At 39.4% G+C, this 21,098-nt stretch overlaps 2 protein-coding genes across 4 annotated transcripts in view; one reads left to right on the top strand and one right to left on the bottom strand.

Moving 5' to 3' along the window:
• Positions 1 to 2,151, bottom strand: part of IQCK (IQ motif containing K) — a 129,928-nt gene extending 127,777 nt beyond the window's left edge. The window contains exon 1 of the mRNA XM_031942607.1: positions 1,852 to 2,151. Coding sequence (XP_031798467.1) covers positions 1,852 to 2,131 — 280 coding nt within the window. The 5' untranslated portion in view covers positions 2,132 to 2,151. The remainder of the gene's footprint in view (positions 1 to 1,851) is intronic.
• On the top strand, positions 2,142 to 20,187 carry KNOP1 (lysine rich nucleolar protein 1). 3 transcript variants are annotated; one of them, XM_031942580.1, is made up of 6 exons: positions 2,204 to 2,279; positions 7,485 to 7,616; positions 8,858 to 9,813; positions 15,003 to 15,071; positions 16,467 to 16,544; positions 19,655 to 20,187. In XM_031942580.1, exons 2-6 carry the CDS (start codon positions 7,613 to 7,615, stop codon positions 19,970 to 19,972), a joined length of 1,425 nt encoding a protein of 474 aa, XP_031798440.1. In that variant the 5' UTR covers positions 2,204 to 2,279; positions 7,485 to 7,612; the 3' UTR covers positions 19,973 to 20,187. The 3 variants fall into 3 exon arrangements, with proteins under 3 accessions (XP_031798446.1, XP_031798440.1, XP_031798450.1); XM_031942586.1 differs by lacking the exon at positions 7,485 to 7,616 and having other exon boundaries at positions 2,142 to 2,279; XM_031942590.1 differs by lacking the exon at positions 15,003 to 15,071.
• The last annotated feature ends 911 nt before the right edge of the window (positions 20,188 to 21,098 follow it).

Below are 21,098 nucleotides of genomic sequence, written 5' to 3' on the forward strand. Positions count from 1 at the left end.
TCAAGAGGATACAACTTTGCTCAGGACAATACTGTCCATTGTGAGCCACCAGATATCATACACTTTCCCCACCATCCATACAGAATCTCTGTATTATCTGAATAGCTCCCTCAGAGGTTACATTTCTAATACTACCTCCTGCTAATGGTCATCTCCTCAAAGATGTTCTTTAGCATGCATAGAAGTACCTCCATAATGCAATCAACACTGACTGAGGAACCCAGAAGCTCCCTCAGTAGCCACTCCAAAAAACCAATCCTGAAGGATCACCATTCAAGTTCCTATGCTCAGGCAAAGAAGTATAAAGAAGAAAAAGCAACCAGAGGTCTGAGATTGCACCTGGATAAGCCTCTGTTCTCCAGCCATCATATACAAAAAGTTACTATTTTTGCCAAAATTTTGGAAGGAACTATTCTTCTGTCCATAATTGGAAGGAGAAAAAAATAATGGATAAAGAAGAGAAAGAGAAGTGAAAGAAAGCAGATGAGGCAGAGAGGGAAAGAGAGAAAGAAGCAGATGAAAGGGAAAAATAAACACAGAGAGGAGCGAGGGTAGGGGAGATGAGCTGCTTCTCTGCATCAGTGGAAAGATCTACTGATGCAGTTCCAACTCAAATGAAATCATAGATATGAACTTTAAAAATGACAATGACAATAAGGGCAATGCAATAAATGAAGGCAATCCAGGAGATCTTTGCGCCTAACATGATCTACCTGTTGAAGAACTTTTTGCGTTTTCCTCCAGAATCAGATGCGATGCAGTATAAAAAGTCCTATATTTGGAGTCCAATGATGCACATAAATCCCAGCTCTGCCTCTTATTATTACTGCTTGTATGCTCAGCTCTCTGGGCTTTAGTTTTCTCATCTGTTTTGTTCTTGTTGTCTGTCCTTCATTCTCGATGAGGGCCATGTTATCAGGGAGGTGATGCCCTGACATACAAGTGAACCGGATTTAAGTGAGAGAGAACTTTGCAAGGGTTTCCCCTCCAGAACCATCTGCATCCAGTGGCCAGATCAGGACAACCGGACATGACTCTGGATACAATGGGAAGCCTTAGCCTTTTAAGTCTTCAACAGGTCTCAGTTTGACTGAGGCTGCCTCCATTCAGTGATTAAAGCTACATAGCAAATCTCTCATAGCATTAAAAGATCAGACGAGATGGCCTCTAAGTTCCTTTCTAGCCGATAGGGGCATAAGTATTTTCTACTCCCCTCTCCCTTCCAATCTCCCCCAAGACCGAAGGGCAAAGGGCAAAGGAGATTTTTTTGTCTTTCCATCCTCAGGCTCTACACATGGCGTTTATAAATCCTAGTCCTTGCTTCACCTAAGGTGGGGAAGGGAGGGGGTACTGGTGGGTATCATCAGCCCCTAACTGTCCTTTTTGATTCTTTAAAACCTACATTCACTCATTCATATTTTTCTGATTCACTGATTGCGGGTCTCCACCACAGTGGCTTCCTTCAGGGACTGCCACCCTTTTACACTGCATGAGTCTTTTATGTACAAAGCTATTTGCAGGCCACCTCCCCCACAGGAGTGTAAGCTCCTCCAGGACAGGAACCAGCTTTTTTTGCCTTTCTTGGAGATCCCCACAAAGAAAACTGCTTAATAAACGCGCGTTTGATCAGGAAAGGACCTTTAAGAGGCTATTTAGTCCAAGCTTTGACTCGGGGGAAAAACTGAAATCAAGCCAACGTTCTTTGCCCTCTGATGTTCTCCAGGTCTTAAAACAGATGAAAATCTGCATTCACGCCCACGCCCCGGCCCCGCCCATGACCCTGCCCCCGCACGAACTGGCCCCGCCCTCGGCCCCACCTCCTCCGTGATGACTCCGCCCTCCAGCTCCTACCCTCGCAGATCTGCTGCCAGAGACTCTTCTCTTGCTCAGCTGTAGCCTTAGAAGTTGCCGAAACCTCTCTAGTTTCTGTTCCTGCGGCCGAGGCTGAGGAGGCGGGCTGCCCGGCTGCTGAAGACAACGGTGACGATGGAGAGGTCGTAGACAAGGCAGACGGAGGAGACACTGTCTCCGCTGCGTTTGCCCCAGATTCCGCAACTTCCCAGTCCTGCGACTGCACGATCTCCGCCGCCGGCTGAGAAGCCGGGGCTTTGCGGCCGGTCTTCCCGACCATGGACGCGGTTACCAAGCAACGACCCAGCGCCGAGTACCATGACCCGGAAGGACTCGCGTCGAGGGCGCTCTTTTAAAGCGGGAGGTGTTTACTTCCGGGACACGTGAGACTCGGTACCCACGTGGAATCTCGAGAACCGTGTTGTGAGGTGAGCTTGAGAGAAAGGACGGGGTGGAAGTATAGGATATCGAGAGGAGGGGCGGGGGGGGGGGGGGGGGGGGTAGTAGAGAGCACCTGGATCACCCCTGCCTTGCACCTTTTCTGGATTTCCTCACTTGCTCTTCACTTCTCGGTCCGCGTTGTCTGCCTTCCCACCCCAGTCCTCCGGCGGGACTGTCCCCGGCGGTAGCTCCGCTGCTGAATTCATTAATTCAGGAAGGATTGGCTAAGCGCTTGTGGCGTGCCGGAGACCGGGGAGTCCGAGAGAAGTGCATTTCGGCCCGCTTTGGGGCGGGGGCGGGGGCCAGGGGAAAAAAGAAAACTCGCTTGTAAAATCAGCAGTAAAACCAGAGCCCCACCAAGGCCTAGAACGATGGTTAGTTAACAAGTATTTGTTAAACAGGCGCCGTGTCGCGGGTCCCGTGGCCAAAAAACAAAAAAAACAAAAAAACAACCGTTCCTGCCCTGTGAGACCTCGTGCGGGGGGAGGGGATTGCTGCAGTTCGGTACGAGTGTAAGAATATATATATATAATGAAATTTATATATAATCGTATATGATAAATTTGTGTGTGCATATCTATATGCACACAATTTTATTTTATATATATATATTTTTTTATCTTTAAATCTGTCTCTTTATATATGGCAGCATTAATTCTGTGAGGGATCTAGAAGGAGCTCACGTTGGAAGTGTTTGTCCTTAGTTCAAAGAGTTGGATTGAAGAAAGGACCTTGCTTTGCAAGGCCACCTGCCTCATTTTCCCCTCCAGAGCCACCTGGGTCCTTTGGGAAGATCCAGATCTGGAGGAACGGACACGGCCCTGCATATAATGGGAGTTTTTTATTTTTTGTGGGTGTTGTTTTGACTGAGACAACATCCGTTCACTGATTAAGGTTGGGTAAGATTTGATCAAAGAATGACCTTTTTTATCTAGACCAAAAAAAAAAAAAAAAAATTTGTGCAGTGATAGAGCGCTGGAGTCAGGGAGAGCTGAGTTCGAACTTGGCCTCACTTACTAGCGGTGTGATTCTGGGCAAGCTCGAACTCAGCAAGGAAGGAAGGTAGGGATTCTAGAAAGCAGTCCGGGTGTTCCAGACATGGGGAATCACTTGTGGGAAAAGCTGTGATTCTGCAGTGTTTGAATCTGCAGCTTTTGCAGCTCCTGTCTGGATTCTCTAACCTATTTCTTGGTTATTCTCAGTCAGTTACTAAACATGGACTAAATGCCTGCTCTGTGCCAGGCACTGGGGATCATACTGGGCCTGCTCTCAAAGAGCTCCAGTCTGCCTCTGCTTTATTAAGCGTTGGTGTTAGCCAACACACTGTGGAGCTTTTTTCTTCCTGTTCAATTCAATAGCATTTGTTAAGTGTGTTTTATGGTAGGCACTCTGCTAAGGTGTACAGATAGAAAACTGAGACAAGAGCCTGCCTTCAAGCAGCTTTAGGAAGGAAGCATCACTCATGTTCACAGCTGTTATTCCAAAACATAACGGGAGAAGGGAGCTAACAGTTGAGAATATCAAGAAAGGAATTTTGGAAGAATAGCGTTTGATTTGATCTTTGAAGGGAGCTAGGAGTTTGAAGCAAGAAGGAAGCACATCCCAAGCAGGGGGGGGCCAGACCGCAGAAGCTTAGAGAACAGCTATAGGTTAAGTTGCAGTATTGGAATCATCCCTTATTTACTCTTTCCTGTCTCTTAATGGCCATATCCAGTCGGTTGCCAGGTGATCCAAATATTCTCTCCTTGTGAGTCTGTTCTGTTCACATAAGAAAACAATCCACCACCACCACCCCCAGATCATTTAAATCCTTCATTATCGATAAGGATATTAAGGTTCTGAAGGGACACTTGTTTCTTCTCTCCCTATTAAAATGATAACAATACCTCCAGTGCATCTTCTAGTTGCCCAGGTAAATTCATCTTACAAATTTTTCTTGGATTTTTTTTTTTTTTTAAGAGACAGATAAATGGCACATTGTATAGTGCACTGGGCCTGGAATGAATAAGACCTGAGTTCAAATTTGGCCCTAGAACCCTGGACCTTCACTTAAACTTTCTCTACCTCAATTCCCTCCTCTATAAAATGGGATAATAATAGCACTTCCCAAGGTAGTTGTGAGTATAAAATAACATTTGTAAAGCATTTTGCAAAATGCTTTTTAAATTCTGCCTGATTGTATTTCAAAATCCTACTATGCTCTGGCTTTTTTCATCAGAAATGCTTGAAAGTCCTATATTCTATTTAAAGGTACATTGTTTAGGATAAATTATTCTTTGTTGTAAGTCTACTTCTTTTACCTTTTGGAATATTGTATTCTAAGATCTCTGGGTTTTAATAATTAATTCTGGTCAACAGTTATCTTCTGTTGACTTAACTATCTCCCCAAAGCCTGGCACGATGGTTTGCATATAGTGAGCACCTGATAAATGTTTGAATTGCATTGAAATCAATTCATATAAAAAATGTACCCTTACTAGAGCCACACCATTGACAGCTGTCTGTTTAATTGTTTGGATTTATTAATATCCTTTTTTCTGAACTGGGTGTTGATTGTAATGGTGTTTGAAAATTTTGGAGTCATTGATTCCAAAAAATGCCATTTATTTCCTGATAGAGAGATGATGCAGAAAGAGTATGCATTTTTGGACGTGAGTAATATGGACATTTGTTTTGCCAGACTGTGAAGCTTGGGGGATTTATTTTCTGAAGTTTTATTAATTTGCACATTGAGGAGAAACTGGTTAATTTTTTTTAAACGTTAAATTGAATAAACTAATTAGATTTTTTTTTGTTTTCTTGTTTGTTTTGTTTTTGCTTATCTGAGATCATAATTGCTTTCCTGCTTTTTTTTTACTTCAGCTAAAGCATAATACATTCCGCTCCAGCCTTTTTTATCTTTACTGTATGTTTATCTATTTCAAATGTATTTCTTGTAAACAGTATATTGTAGGATTTTAATCCACTCCACACTCTGCTTTCCTTTTATGGGAGAATTCAGTCCCATTCACATTGACAGTTTTGAATACTAGCTGTATGTTTTCCTCCATCCTGTTTATAATTTTTTTCTCTTTTCACTCTATTCCTTCTCACCAGTGTTTTATTTCTGACCATCCCTTCCATCAATCTGCCTTCCCTTCTATCTAGCTGCTTACTTTTCTTTCTCCTTCTGCTATAGGGTGAGATAAATTTCTATACCCAATTGAGTGTGTATGTTATGTTATTCTCTTTAAATAAAATCTGATAAGATTAAGCTTCAGACAATGCTTATCCCCCTTCTTTCTTGCTCTTTACTGTAATAGGCCTTTTGTACTTCTTTATGTGATCTAATTTACCTCATTTTGCCTCCCCTTTCCCTAAAGTAACTAGAGAAATAAGAAATTCAGGAGTTGGAGCCAAAAAGTCCAGTCAGCCTGTGCTGTTGTTTTGTCTTGTATGTCCACTGCTTACTATCAGAAGCCTTTATAGAGCTGATCTCTTAATATTTCTTGGGTCATGGACCCTTTTGGCATCCTTTTCCAAAAACTGTTTTTAAGTATAGAAAATAGAATACAAAAGAAATGCAAAAGATTATAAAAGAAATCAGTTATGTTGAGACAGTAGTGGAAAAAATTATCTTAAAAAAAACTTACCCCCAGCTGGGTGCTGGGATTATAAAAACAAAAATGAAATTGTGTTTGTCCTCCAGGAACTTCTATTTTATGGAGAAAACAGCATGTGTACATATAAGAATTTAAAAATATAAATACAATTTAATTTCTGGGAGAAGTACCTGAGGGAGAAAGGATGCTCAAGAAATGAATTTTCTTTCATTGATCTCTTACTGCTTTCTCTTTATGGTGAAAGTCATCCCTATTACATGGTTTTTTCCCCTGGTAATAAAATTTATGACATTGTTTGGGGGTTGAGGGGAAAATCAAGATCTTGAATCTCTAGTTAAAAAAAAAAACAAAAACTCGGCTCTGTACATTATGCAGATACTGTTTTCTAATATCCTCCAGTCATAAAATTAAAAAATTTCTCATGTGAAAGATTATCTGATCTAACTACCTCATTTGGCAAATGAAATTTGAAATGAAAGGTCTTTCCCAAGATAAAACAACTCATTTGTCACAGAGATAGAGGGAGATCTGGTTCTCAGACCTCTTTTCTTCCTATTATTTTCTTACCTTGGCTAAGACCAGCTTAGAAGCAGGTATTAAGGAATATAAGGAATATTAAGGAATATGCAGTAACTATTTACAAAGTGGTAGAGTCTAGAGGGAGTTGCTTGTTACAATGAAGTATCTTAATAGTTCTTCCAGTTTATCATCTACTTTTCTTTATTGACTATCCATCACAGGGGCCAGGCTCCTTCAGAAGATACCGTAGAACACTCTTTGGCCTTCTATGGGCCAATGATCTAGACCTTAATAACCTAGAAAGTTTTGCAGAAGAAGGCAGTCAGAGTAGTATGGACTTTAGGGGGTCCATTCCTTATAAAGACCCTTCTAGGAAGTGGAGCTAGGTAGCTTGGGAAGAAAAGACTGGGGGGGGGGGAACTATTAAGAGTTTTTATTTCTCCTATCAGTCTTCATCCTTTTCTCCTTTGTATTCCATTGTTCTTGGCTTTTTTTCTCATGTATCTTATCAATATACATCGCTATTCCACTGACCCTCTCCCTTTTTTTTTTTTTCCTTAACATCATATTCTAGTCATGTGTATCACCCTACTTCTTCATTCTATTTATCCGTACCTTTTTTGCATTTGTTTAAGAGATGTCTGGGATGTTATAATTGATTCTCTTAGACATTAGACATTTTCTGTACTAAATTATTGGCTCTCCTGTCTCGTATTCTTTCTGTATTGTATTTGCCATTTCTTTGTGGAACCAGGCTTGGCAAAATCCATTTGGATAGTCTGCTACTCTCATTTTTCATTGCAATTTGGAATTCTATTGATAAGATTTTACAAATTTTATAAACGTTTCAGGCAGGAAAGGTTTTTGTTGTTGTTGTTTTAACTTTAAAAGACCCATTTTTCTTTATTCTTCTCCAATCTCTGATTTAAATTAGAATTACCCTCTTTCTCTTCACTTCTTTTCACTTTTTTGAACTCCTTTAAAACACTTCTTTCAAGCAATACTTTATTCTTCCTAATAACTTGAGAGATTGAAGATGAATACTTTCACACTATTCACTTTTTTTCACAGGGTGAAAATCAATTTAGATTTCATGCATGCCTTGATGTTGAATGATTTGTCTAGCTAGTTAATGGCAGATCTGGATCTGGGTTATCTGACTCTCACTACATCATGCTGTTTCTTTAGCTGATTCGATAATGAGTAAGTATTTATTAAGTGCCGATAGTCAGGCACTGTGCTAAGTGTTAGGTTTACAAATAGAGGCAAAAAGTTGGTCCTGACCTAAGAAGTTCACAATATAATAGGGGAAACAAACAGCAAACAACTATGGACAAATAAGCTCATATACAAGAAAAATAGGAAATAATTAATAGAAGGAAAATATTAGAATTAAAAAGCTTCCTGTAAAAAAGGGGATTTTAGCTGTTACTTGAGGGAAGCCAGGAGGCAGAGATGAGGGAGGGAGAGTCTTCCATGCATGGGAGACAGCCAAAGAAAATGCCAGAGCCTAAATATGGAGTGTCTTGTTTATGGAAGAGAGCCAAGTCAAATATAAATCAGAAATTAAAAAGGCAAGATAGAGAACATGACATATAATATATTCTAAAGACATACAATCAAGACAGTAAAGTCAGAATTTTGTTGTAAATTAGACTGCACCAATTCTGTCAGACTCTTGATTTAGGCACTAAATTACAAATAAATCAGATGAAAATATAATTGGGAAATGTTTAACAAAATAAAAAATACATGACAGTGCAACATAAGTCATCTTAATTTGTGGTTTTCAAAATTTGTTTTCAATTTGAGTTTGGCATTCCTGGTCTACACACCACTGTAGGTGGATAGGTTTCTGTCTTGTAGAGAGAACAACATTGATAAGGCTTGGAAATTTGGCCTTTGTATCATAGTATTATTCAGGTATAACGTACAATTTGTGTGTGTGTGTTTCTCGTGACCTGTGATTTTATATTTGGGCCTCACAATAGAAAATTTAATTGGCTCAACTGACCTCTGAGGCCTTTTCAACTTTGTACCCCTTTATTTGTCCTAATATTACCTGTTTTCAGGGCATGAGAAAAGTTTAAAAAAAAAAAAAAACCCTCAATGAAGATCAGCAAGTAGTCCTCTACCTAGAATCTTGAGTTGTCCACAGGCATTGAATGATGAAGTAATCTCCTTTGAGTCATTCTCCCAGAATGTGTCAGAGGCAACATTCTTAGTTTTCCTACCTACCTCCCCTGCTAGCTCTTTATATACTGTCCCATGTTCCCACTCTTAAACATTCTATGTTTGTCACATGTGTGTATACATAGAAAGTAATCTTCCTTCCTTTTCCTCAACAATTTTGTAACCATCAGAACCACCATCATTTATTGTAATACACAAGAATGCTATGGGAGACCATGTTGTGAAGTAACTTAAGTGATTTCCCTTTTCAGCAATGATTGCCAAGGCGGACAAATTGGATTTTGGCAGAGAACCAAGAGAGAAGAAGAAGAAAAAGAAAAAGGCTAAAGCAGTGGAAGAGAATACCTTGGATGTGGAATCCTTTATCCAAACAAAGCCATCCCAGAAAACCATGGCCCCTTCAGATATGGTTCCAGAAACACCTCCATTGAAAAAGAAGAAGAAAAAAAAGAAGAAAACCCAAGAAGCAGGGAGCCCAGACAGAGCCCCCCATGAGGATTGCATGGAGGCAGAGACCATGAGCAAAACCAGTTCTCTGAAGAAACATCATAGCAGGAAGGAGCTGCTTCCAAATTCACCTGAACCCCTATGCCAAGGGAAAAAAAGGAAGGCAAAATCCTCCCCTTCTCACCCCTCAAAATCAAAGACAGATGTGGATGCAGAAGTGGAAGTGGGGGGCTCTGTCAGAAAACCTAAAAAGCGAAAAAAGGATAAAAGGTCAGATGAGGAGATGTTTGGAGAGCAGGAGTCCAGCAAGGCCCTTCCTGACCCCATGAAGGAAGAGCAGGAAGAAGACAAAGAGCTTGAGTGTGAGTCCATAGAACAGGGATGGGGAGAGGAGAAGCAGGATCCCAGCAGTCGCAGGGACCCTGGCACCAAGAAGAAGAAAAAGAAAAAGAAGAAGACTTACAGGGAAGAGAAGGAAGATGAGGAGGATATTAGAACTGACCGAGTGCCTGCTGATGAGGGCCATGTAGAGGACCCCAGTGCCTTCAGCAGCTGCAGAAAGAAAGGCCACAAAAAGAAGCAGCCCAAAGCCAAGTCAGCAGAAAGTGTCCCCCTAGTAGATGACCCCAGAGACATCAAAAAGAAAGGGAAAAAATCTAAAATGCAGATTGAGCCACTCTCTGCCAATGATCCTGCTCCAAAGAAGAAGAAGATGGCGGCAGATAGGAAATCAATGCAGGAACCTCAAGCCCCGGCCCTGGTAAGTCTTTCCCAGAAGCTTCCACAACATGGGCATGATAAGCTCTTGGTCATGTCCCCTCCATGACTTTTTATCTTTAGAGTTCTGGAGCTTCTGTTGAGGGATACCTCCTGACACTCTTTTTCTGGGAATTTACTCTTTTTGCTCCTTTCCATTCTCAGCCTGACCATATCCTTGGACTGGTTTGTTTTTTTAGTGTGGTTTTTTGTTGTTGTTGTTGTTGTTGTTGTTGCTCTCTGTGTTAAGGGTCACTTAGTCAAGTTATTTCAACTCTTTAGGCCTCATGATAGAAAATTTAATAGGTTCACCTGACCTCTGGGGCCCTTTTCAGCTTTGTACTTTATTTGTCCTAATATTACCAGTTTCAGAGCAGGCATAAAGTAAGGAAGAAGCTGTTCTGGTTTTCATAGTTTAGATGCACAGGCCTTTGTGCTTAAATTTATAGTCCTCTGTCATTTTTCCCTTCAGCTTAGTTTCCAGAATAAGGCTTGATCTTTATCCATCTTGTTTTGAAAACTACTCAGGCACTTTTTCCCTTGTCAACCTTGGCCCCTGGGCTAGCTGTATAAGAACTGCTATCTAGCCCCCAAAAGCAACATAGCAGGAGCTCACTGTGCCTGTGTGCTCAGCACCTGCTGGACTCCTTGGTCAGGGGAATCATCATGAGATTGCCTTACAGTTTCTGAGCTTTTGTAAAAAAATTAAAAAAAAAAAAATTTTTTCAAAAAAAGAAAAGTACAGCTTTAATACAGAAGCATCAGATGTTTTGAAAGGCCCACAAATAGAACTCTTCTGTAATTAAAAGCAAGAGCAAGATATGCCTGTTTCATGTAGGAGGAGAAGTGAAGTAACTAAAATGTCAGCAAACTTTACAACATCCATATATACCAGGGCCAAGATGAGACCCAGGGCTCCTTTATTCTGATAAACCAAACACCCTTCTGACAGGTAGAATTTTTTGAGGGAGTGAATAGTAAAGAGCAGAGATGGGTAAACATGTGGCTAACCACCAAACATAAAGTATAATCCTTTGTATAATTCAGGGGACTTGGTTTCTGTTTTGAGTTTAATACTATTGGGTAGGGGACCAAATGCTCTTAATCTTAACTGCTGGGAAGATATTCTTAGGAATTGCTTCTGGGTCTTTAAAAAAAAATTCATACATGTACATTTCTACATTTTTGGATATTTAAAGTCTTTAATTGACTCTTGGGGAAAAGTTTTGATCTCTTTTTTTTCTTAGTGTCAGAAGGGGAGGAGTGGGAAATGCAATATAATCAATACTCTTAGATAAATCCTTAGATAAATGCTTTGGAGGGCATTGTTTATGAACATATTATCATGGTTGTCTTATATTTGAAGAAACAAGAGCTTGTAGGGAAAATATCTGAGGCAGAGGACGTGTTTTGGTTTGTTTTTGTTTGTAGTAATAAAAAATAATAATAATAATTCAGGAGGAAATGTAGATTCAACCTTGCCAATTCACCTGAATTTTTTTCCTCTAGCATCTCATGTAAATGCCACATTGATGCAGGTCAATCATGCTAAACATTAGGGCTTACAAAGTTTAGTAAGGTGGTCTTGAGCCCTCATGGAGCTTACAGCCTAGTAGGAGGACAAAATGTAAACAAACATAACTAGAATACAAATGCACTAGAGATTTACCAGTCAGTGCTTTGGGAGGTCAGTCATACTGGGAGGCAGTGCAGTACCCTGGAAAGAAAGAAGACTTTGGAATTGGAGGACCCAAGTTTATATCCATTTATGGTACATAAGTCATTATTCCTCTTAAGGCTCTCTTTCCTTGAATATAAAATGAAAGGATCATGCTAGGTGATCTCTGAGATCTCTTCTAACTCTCTATCCATGGCCCTATGGCTTTGGTCAAGAGGGTCAGTATCATGGAAGAACAGGTGTTTTAATTGGATTTTAAAGGAGATGCTGCCAGAGGCTGCAGAGCACTACCCAGGCTAAGGGAACAATGCCAGCAAAGCCTTGCTGGAGAGGAGGAAACACAAGATTTTCAGAGGGTTGGGGTGGAGACTCCCATTTAGCTGAAACGTGGCACCAATGGAAGGGAGTGACATGATTGATGTAAGACTAGATAGATTGTGGTGTCCAGCTGGGGAAATCCTCAGGTCAAGAGAGCTTGCTCTTCATTTGTGGGCATCCGTGGCCACTGAAGATTTAGAGCAGAGGAGGGATGTGGGCCAGACCCCTGTGTGTGCCTTTCTGAAGCAGCAGATAAAAGGGTTTGATACTAGAGATCACCAGTGCCCTCCTCTGCATTCTCCGAAGAAGAATCCAAGACAGCCAGAGGTTTTGTGAGAACAATGGGGTCATGTGGCCTTGAGCCTAACCCTTTAATTTTACCCCAGCTTGACTCTTCACAAAAAAACGGAGGACCAGATGACTCAGTACTTTCTTGCTTTCCCCAGGATGAATGTTTTGTAAGGACAGGTGAATGTGGAAAAACCGTTTGGTTAAAGAAGAACTATATAAATAATGTTTTGTACATGTAGTTCAAGGAGCCAGCCATCCTTCTCTCCAGGAGACATCTGTCATTAGTCTACCCAGACACAGGAAAATTGATTCAGTCTTTTAAATGGAATTGGTATTTAGCACTGGGTAATTTGTGTGGCCCTTATTATGTGAGGTTTTTCTTTTTGACCTTGGATGAAAGACAAGAAAATTTTACCCTGATAAATTTTCTAATTAAATTACCCATGTTGCAGAACTGCAGCAGATTAGTACTCATTATTTGGATTTATGTAGCTGCTTGTGGAGGTGAGATAATGAGAGAAACCATATATGGAGGCCTGAAGGATAAGGCAGTCTGGCCTCTACTCTATGTCCTGAGACTGCTGGACTTCAGACCTTTGGCCATGTTTGATGTTTCTCAAATCATAACAACTGTTAGGGCTACAATTTGCTGTGATTGAGAAGGCAGCCAGCTGCACATTCCCCATCATCGATTTCAGCTTGGGGTTGGGGGAGTGGGGAAAATAGCAAACTGGGAAAGTAAAGAGCACGTGGCTCAAAGATATAGGTAGTTATCCCATTAGAGCAGTGAAAGAAAAATGGATTTATTCATGGCTGTGTTCCTCTGTGGGATTTGTAATTCCAAGTGGTTTTGTGCAATCAAGCACCCCCCCACAGCTGGAGATGTGACTGAAACTGAGTATAGAGGGCAATCTAGGTATGTGTTGTCTTGTTTATTTAAATAATGTTTAAATTACAAACTAAGAAATAAACCAATATGAACATTTTTTTAGATCCAGAGGCCAGAAAAATGGCGTTACATATGACACTGTTAACCTGTTTAATAGTTTGGTGTTTGTTAAAAAAACTTTAAACCATTATTTTTAATGTTAATTCATAAATTTATTCATAAATTTAATATAAATAAATTTATTAATAATAAATTTATTTATTTATTTATTCATCAATTTATTTTATTTTCTCCTTTTTTCTTTTATATCACTTTCACTATGCCTTACCCACATTTTTCCTTTCTCCAAAATAAAAGCCTTATAAGAAATAAGCATAGTTTAGCAAAATATTTATATTCATATAAATATAAGCAAAATATTGACAAAATATTATATTAACATTAACATGTTAATGTCTGAAAATGTATTTTTTAATAGTATTTATTTTTCCAAATATATATAACAATAGTTTTCAACATTTATTTTTGTAAAAAGTGGTATTCTAAATTTCCTTTTCTTACTTTCTCCCCAAGACAGAAAGCAATCTTATATAGGTTAAATATGTGCAGTCCTTTTGAACACGTTTTCATAATTTGTAATGCTGTATAAGAAAAATCAGACAGGGAGGAGAGGGAAAGAGGGGGACCACAAGAAAGGAAAAAGTAAACAAAAAAGGGCCCCAGCTCCTGTTGGACTGAGTGTTTACAACTCTTTGATCTTTACCTTAATGGGAATGAGAAGAGAAAGAAAACTACTCTGTCTAGGAGGAAACAAGTTCCAAAGAGTCTTGTTGAAGAAAAAGTCTTAGAACAAGAGGACTTCACATAAATAGTTTCTCCCCTTGCTTCTTACAGGAGTGGTTGTATAAGTGATATATTTAAAGGTTCTTTACGCGGGGGTGGGGGAGTAAAGTAACCAAATTTTTACCTTTTTTTGGTAGGGTTTTTTTTTTTTTTATAGCGCAAAATAAACTTTCCAGTCAACCTGGCTGAAGTCTTCTATTTTTAGTTATTCTTTACAATTTGATTTATTGTAGTTGTTTAAGCAGGTTCTATTTTTGCTTCCCATATCATTTAAAATCTTCACATCCTTTCAGAGTTGTAAGAGACCTCAAAAGCTAGTCTAGTCTTAATATAGGGGCTGGATTTGTGATTTCATAAGCTTCTAATGAGAAAACTTCTCTGCCACCTTCGGTCTGCAGCTGTTCTTTAATTTACAATCTCAGCTGTTCAGAACACCAAGAGATTAAGTGACCTGTTCTGGGATTCACTGCCAGTATGAGCCTAAGGCCATATTGGAAGTCAGACCTTCCATTCTCTGAAACCAGGTCTATTTACTATCCACACTGCTTCTCAGCTATTAATTGTAGAGTGCTTTGATGTATGCAAGACGTTTTGCACATGTAATCTCATTTAATCAGCACACTTTTGTGTGTATTAACTCAGCTTTATAGACAAACAGGGTCCCAGAATTTGGATGGCTTGATCATGGTCACAATTAGTAAACATCAGAAGTTTGCTTTAAGCCATCATTCTTTCCATTATATCCTACTACCTCTGCTGTACTTGAGAAGGAATGCTGTCTAGCATTCCTGACATTTTGTTGTCACCTGGCCTTTGCTTGTGGTCATTCTCTTTCCTAGTTCCTAGGTGTAGGGCCATTTTATTGCGCCTTGGGCTACCATAAGGTATGATGTTGGGACCAGGATACTGAACCTGACCAGGCTTCCTGGCTTCACTGAAAGTTCTCTCTTCACCAGCATGTGTTTCCTCCGATATGGTCTTGACACTATTGGGCCCTGTCTGAATTCTTGGAGAAAATGTTTATTGCTAGTGGTTATGCGTGTTTCCCAAGCAGGTTAGGTAGAATTTGTCCCCATAGCAGTTTTCCAACTCTTAAATGCTGGGCTATTTGAAGACTTTTGCCCATGTACACATACATGCACATGTCACAAGAGTTTTTCCTTTTACTATTCAGGCACATGAATCAGACTTGGAAGTGATATCTGAAAAAAAGGGAAACTTGGATGAAGTCACCATAGATACGGTACAGTAAAGCATCTGCCAATTTGTATTTACAAGTTAGTGCCAGTTGTTGTCACTGTGCATGTATCACAGTCTTTCTAACAAAAGTCCACATTTGCCTTACCAGATGACAGGATGGGAATTGAGTAGAATTTGAAAAGCACATTGACTTGTTATAGATGAGGCTTCTGTAAAGGTATTTTTCAAAAATGTCAATTTGGGGAAACTTGCCCCACTCTTGAGAAGGAAGTGATTGACAAGTCTGTTCCAGTTAGTCTTTATTTGATCTTACTACACTTGATCTTGATCTTTGTTATCTTATTCCAGTGCCCATTTCTTTATGGGAAAACAACCCAAGGCTCTAGGGGAGTAGAGACTTAGAGACAAGTTGCCTAGAGTCACAGTTGCAAAACAGGTTTATCTGAGTTTTGAAATTCTTGCTTTTAGTCTTTTTGGTGTATATAATAATTTCTGATCATCTGAAGGTTTAGTACCATCAACCATCAGTCATTTAAACAAGCACTTCATTCATTCATTAATTTGGGGTTCTCATTTTATTATTTATTTTTTGGTAATTTTTTTTTCTTTTTGAATTTTGAGTTCCAAATTCTCTCCCTTCTCACTCCATCCCACAACCATTTTATTAATAGTTAACTATATGCCAGAAATTGTGTTAAGCACTAAATTTACAGAAAAAAAACATGTATAGTCCTAGGCCTCAAGGAATGAGGAAAGACTACTTGTTTTTTATACATTTATAGATGTATGAATTGAATCCAATCTTCTGAGTAATATAATAGGTTTGAGCCCCTGAAAAAAGTATCACACTTTACTCTGTAAGAATGACTGATTTCTCAGAATGTAAATAAAAGCATCACATTTGTCAGAGAAAAGCAATAAAGGCAGGAATACAAGCAGTAGGACAATATACATACATACGTATATAAGAACATCAGAACTACTGTATTATAGCACAGTGGTGGTGTAATGATGACACCGAGTCATTAAAGAAAGAAAAGGAACATTTTATTTGAGAAAGCAAGCATGTGTGTTTTGGATAATAAATCCAAATGATCACAAATAAAGATTTGTCAGGATGGGGAGGTTTTGCTTACCTGGGAAATTTGCTTATGTTGGATTAGCTGATTCCCTTGTAATACCTGATAAAATGAGGGTTACTGTGAACTATTCCTTCTAGTGTTAGGAATCACACAGTCTCAATATTTTTTTAAAAAATCCACTCTTTTCCTTTATATATTCATTAACTGGTGAATGCACTTTTTATTGTAACAGAGCTAAGAAAAATTTTGCTCTGTTTCTCTTTCCTCCCTAAGCCATAGCTTTTCTTTAATCTGGAATTGAGACATCACTGAGAACATCTCTATCCACTATTTCTTTGCTTTCTTTTTTCACTCAGGTCAGAAGAAAGGCCTTGCAAGAAGAGATTGATAGAGAATCTGGGAAAACTGAAGCTCCTGAAACCAAAGTGGAAGTGGTATGTATGAAATTGGACCTGAGTTTTTACAGGATCATGTCAGAGAACAGCCATTCTCTCTTCAGCATGCTAGTCATGCTCCCTTTGGTATATCAGTCTGTCTTTGGATTGCAAATTTGAGGTCATGCAGTAAAACAAATTAGTCCAGTCCCCAAAGACAGTACAAGATGACTGGCCTGCTCCCTTAGCAGTGGGGATTATACTAAGCTTTAATTTTCATCATTAATTCAGAAAAGTAGCATTTTCCCTGCACCTACCTTGGAGAAATGGCTAAAATAGATTAGCAATAAAGACCTTGTTCTCTTATTTCTGACTGAAGGACATTTCGGAATATAAATCATTAAGAAGTCACTGCCTGCTGAGCATTACAAAGGGCAAAAAAGAGCTAAAAGACAGGACTTGTTGGCTGGGTATCTTTCCACTGGGGCTTCTTCTTAAGCACAGTTTTAATGGGAAGTTTCTTTGGAAGGACCTAAGGGAGCATTGAAGAGAACCGTCTCACACTAGCATCTGACTAGTTTTGACTGGGTGGGAGCTGCTCCTAAGGAGAGCCATTTCCTGCAAATGCAGAAACAAAAGGAAACACCCAAAGGAACCTGGTGACTTCTGCATCCTGTTATTGCTATGGTGGTTATAGGCCCCACCTATGACACCCACTTTCTTGGAATAGAGGAAACTGAGTTTGGCTCTTTTCCCAATGCCTCACCTTGATGGTTCAGCTTTAAACTTGTAATCTCCCACATCTCTCCTGTCTTTGCTTCTTGTTCATCCTCTGGCCCTCCAGAGTTAACAGGGCCACATCAACTGCATTCTTTGTTGACTTTTGCAAGAATTGGGGTTAGTATTCCTGGGGATTGGGTTTATTAGTAGCTAGAGAGAAAGCTACTAACATGACTAGCCACAAGCAGTGTCAGAAATCACATGGAAAGGAACCAACAGGCATTTAGTGGCTGTGACTATTCTTCCAGGTAGGTTACTCAGACATAAATGTCTCTAAAGTCATTCAGAAAAGTTTCTGATAATGATTCCTCAAGAGTTATTGGGCCTGAATAAAAAAATTGGGCATAAGACTAATTTGGCTGCTCTGTAAAGAGCAGGCTGGAAATGCTGTCTTAAAAGCCAAATGCAAAATAATTGCCAGCAGTTCGCTTCAGAAATTGCAGGGTTTGGAAAGCTGTAATTATTCTTGCATCTGTGCTGCCTGAATCCTCAGCGGCAGGAAAGTGTGTCATACGTTAAATTGAGGCAGCTGTTTGACCAACCTGCAAATATATTTCTCCCAAGCTGACAGAGAAATGAATAGAGGCTGATATGAATAGAGGGGAAATTCTCATAAGAAATCTGAAGTATGCTGGCCAGTCTGGCTCAAATTGCCGAACTGCCTATTCCACGTGTGCTATGAAATAGTTGGGTTTATGTTGGTGTCTCCACTTATCAAACTTGAAAAGGGGATTACTGTTTGTCTTCTGGTTGGGGAGGCAAGGTAGTCTTGTGGAAAGAGCATTAGGTCTGGAGGAAGATGTCTGAATATTGTTAAACCAGCTCTGCTCCTCTCTATTCAAGGAAGTGGGGGAAAGAGACAGATAGTGATACCATCTTCAAAATATTTTAGGGATTGTTGAAAGTTCAGTGGTTTTTAGATTTTAGAGCACTATATAATGAAGGTGAGAGAAGACCAGACCGAGTTTCCCCTCCGGCTCTTAACAATCCAAGCCCATTCTCACTGCTGTTGAGAATGCACTTGTGGCATTTTTCTAAACTCACTTCCATTTTTCTTATTGACTTAATATATATTCAATATATTGACTTAATATATATTCAAATTGTTTATGGAAATGTGATTGAAAGAATGGAAATAATCCATAGCCCTGAGTTTTTTAGATTGCCCTTAAATGAACTTTGTGCTCAAAGAGAAAATGAGGTAGCCAACATTAAATTAAGAATCCTCCATATGTGTGAAATTCCTATTCACTGGGAGCTGGTTATCTTTTTTTTTTTTTTTTTTCCTGAGGCGATTGGGGTTAAGTGGCTTGCTCAGGGTCACATAGCTAAGAAGTGTTAAGTGTCTGAGGGCAGATTTGAACTCGGGTTCTCCTGACTTCAGGGCTGGTGCTCTAATCCACGGTGCCACCTAGCTGCCTCAGGAGCCTGGTTATCTTTAGGATAAATCTCTACAGAGATTAATTATACTTAAAATCAGTGGTTCCTAAATTAACACAAGTCCCCTGCATTCATTGTCAAGATCATCACTAAATCTAGAAGGCCAAAACCAAAGGTGCCATTCTCAGAAAAGGATTGTATGGGGGGGGGGGGGGGGCCGGGGTGGTGACTTGTTACTCGGGGGAATGGTAAGGGGGGAGGGGAAAGGAATAGGAAAGCAACTCTTCCAAGTTCTTCAAAGAGTGGTGACTTGTTACTCAGGGCCTTAAGGCACCTTTGCTCTTCTTGAGAGATATACAACCTTTCTTGGGACAGGCTAACCTAACTAAGTGAGAGAAAGCCTTTTAAGAACCTCTGCGTAGGGAACAAGGCTGTCTACCTTCGGAAGGGCCAGGTTGTTGCCCACAAGTGCTGAGACTTCAGGGACATGGGGTTTGAGTGAAAGGAAAAGCTTGAAGTGGTTTTGCTTTCTTTTGTCAGTTAGGTGTGGGGCCCCAAAAGCAGAATTCATACCATCACCTCAAAAAGTGAAGGCTCTTGCTGCTTTAGTGCAGGGAAGCCCTTTCCAGATCAGAGACATGGCAGTTCACAAAATTTTATATAGACCCGTTCTTTTCTTTTGGTATTAAACCAAGCTAAACTCCAATGCTCAAACAGGTTAATCTGACAGACAAAAACCCACTTAGTTAGAGACTACTTATTACCTCATTTGGTGAATTATGTCAATTATATGTCTTTGCTTTTAAGAACCAGGCAAAATGGTTAAATAATTCAGAGCAAAATCATCCCCATTCCTGAACAAACTCAAAAGACTTCTTGTTGCCCTTCTGTACAAAGGATAGTATCATGAGGATCTGGAGATATGAGTCAGTGGAAGAAGACTATAGTTCTGAGCCAAGGAAAATACCCTTGTTTAGTTTTTTTGTTTTGTTTTGTTTCTCTTTCAACAGCCTACACAGTTTGGCCAGTGGGATACAGCTACTTTTGAAAATTCAGACCAAAAGATGAAATTTCTCAGACTTATGGGAGGTTTTAAGAATTCTTCCCCATCACTCAGCAATTCCTCAGGCACCCTGGGAAAACCAAACATGGCTTTGAACAAGCAGGCTGCCGCTGCCTTAGAACAAAATCTACAAGTGGAGTTTGACAGAGCAATGAATTGGAAGCATCAGCGTGGAGTTGGACTTGGCTATTCAGCTTCTGCAAACAAAAACAAATTATTTTATATAGACAGAAATGCATCCAGATCTGTAAAGTTTAATGATTAACAGGATCATCTTCTTCCCTTCTCCCCCCCCAAATCACCAAAGTTGATTTTACATTTTATATTATGTGAACTAAAAGGTTGAGCTACTTTTTTCAGTATTGAGCCAGCAGAACTTCAGTTGGTTGGGATTTCAAAGCCTCTTAAGGGACTGGAGAATAACTTGCATTGTAAAAGCCAGTATTGTATTTCTATTATTAAAAATACCTTTATGTTTAATGTTCAAAGTTATTTTGGATTAAACTAGACCCCACAGTATGCTAATATCTTTTAAAGTTGTTCTCCCCTCCCGCTCCCTTGTCAAGCTAAATTTATGGCCTAGGTTCTTTTACAAGTAGAACTTGCCATTGACAAATAATTGAAATAATTTTTGTTTTACTTGGGCACCAGAAGGTAAGTCAGGGAAAATGAGCAATCATGAAATTTCAGGAGAGTTTGTAATTAGTGTCTCAGCATTTTTAAAATGATTTTTTTTAAGTTTTTTTTTTTCATTTTTCAATGAAAATTGAAAATTCAAAAAAATTCAAAATATTAAATTTACTTTTTAATTAACACAAATCCAAATTTGTTTCCTTTCCGTTTGGCCCTCCTCAAAACATGAAAAAAACAAAGCCCTTATAATAATCATAGTTAAGTAAAATAAATGTTGGCTATGTGCAAAAATATTCATTTTATTCTGATCCCTCAATGGTTCATCATTGGTCCTCTGGAATCACGGTTGGTCACTGTGTTGATCAGAGTTCTTATATTTTTCAAAGTTTGAACTTAGTATTTTTAACTGCTTTGATTTTTAAGTACTAGACAACAGTTTCCTGTTATTTTCTTCCTAGTTCCTTTAGTCTTAATATAACAGACTTAAGACCCTATTAATGTCCTTAAAATTTGACTCCCAGAAGTGAACACAACACTCCAGAGGCAACTGAGTGGCACAGTTTAGAGCACTGGGCCTGAGGTCAGAAAAATGTTAATTCAAAGCCTGCCTCAGACACTTGCCAACTATGTGATCTTGGGCATGTTAATTAGTTTGCCTCAATTTCTTCATCTGTAAAATGGAGATATTTCTAACACATACAGCACAATGCCAGCATCTAGGTGCTCAAATGTTTATTTTCTTCTAGAAACTATACTTT

This window comes from Sarcophilus harrisii, chromosome 1 (genome assembly GCF_902635505.1).
Source record: "Sarcophilus harrisii chromosome 1, mSarHar1.11, whole genome shotgun sequence".
Lineage (NCBI taxonomy): Eukaryota > Metazoa > Chordata > Mammalia > Dasyuromorphia > Dasyuridae > Sarcophilus > Sarcophilus harrisii.

Excerpts from the sequence above, each read along its gene's own strand:
- KNOP1 (XM_031942580.1), top strand. Across the intron at positions 15,072-16,466 it reads ATGAAGTCACCATAGATACG|GTCAGAAGAAAGGCCTTGCA; the intron begins GTACAGTAAAGC and ends TTTTTCACTCAG. Across the intron at positions 16,545-19,654 it reads CTGAAACCAAAGTGGAAGTG|CCTACACAGTTTGGCCAGTG; the intron begins GTATGTATGAAA and ends CTCTTTCAACAG.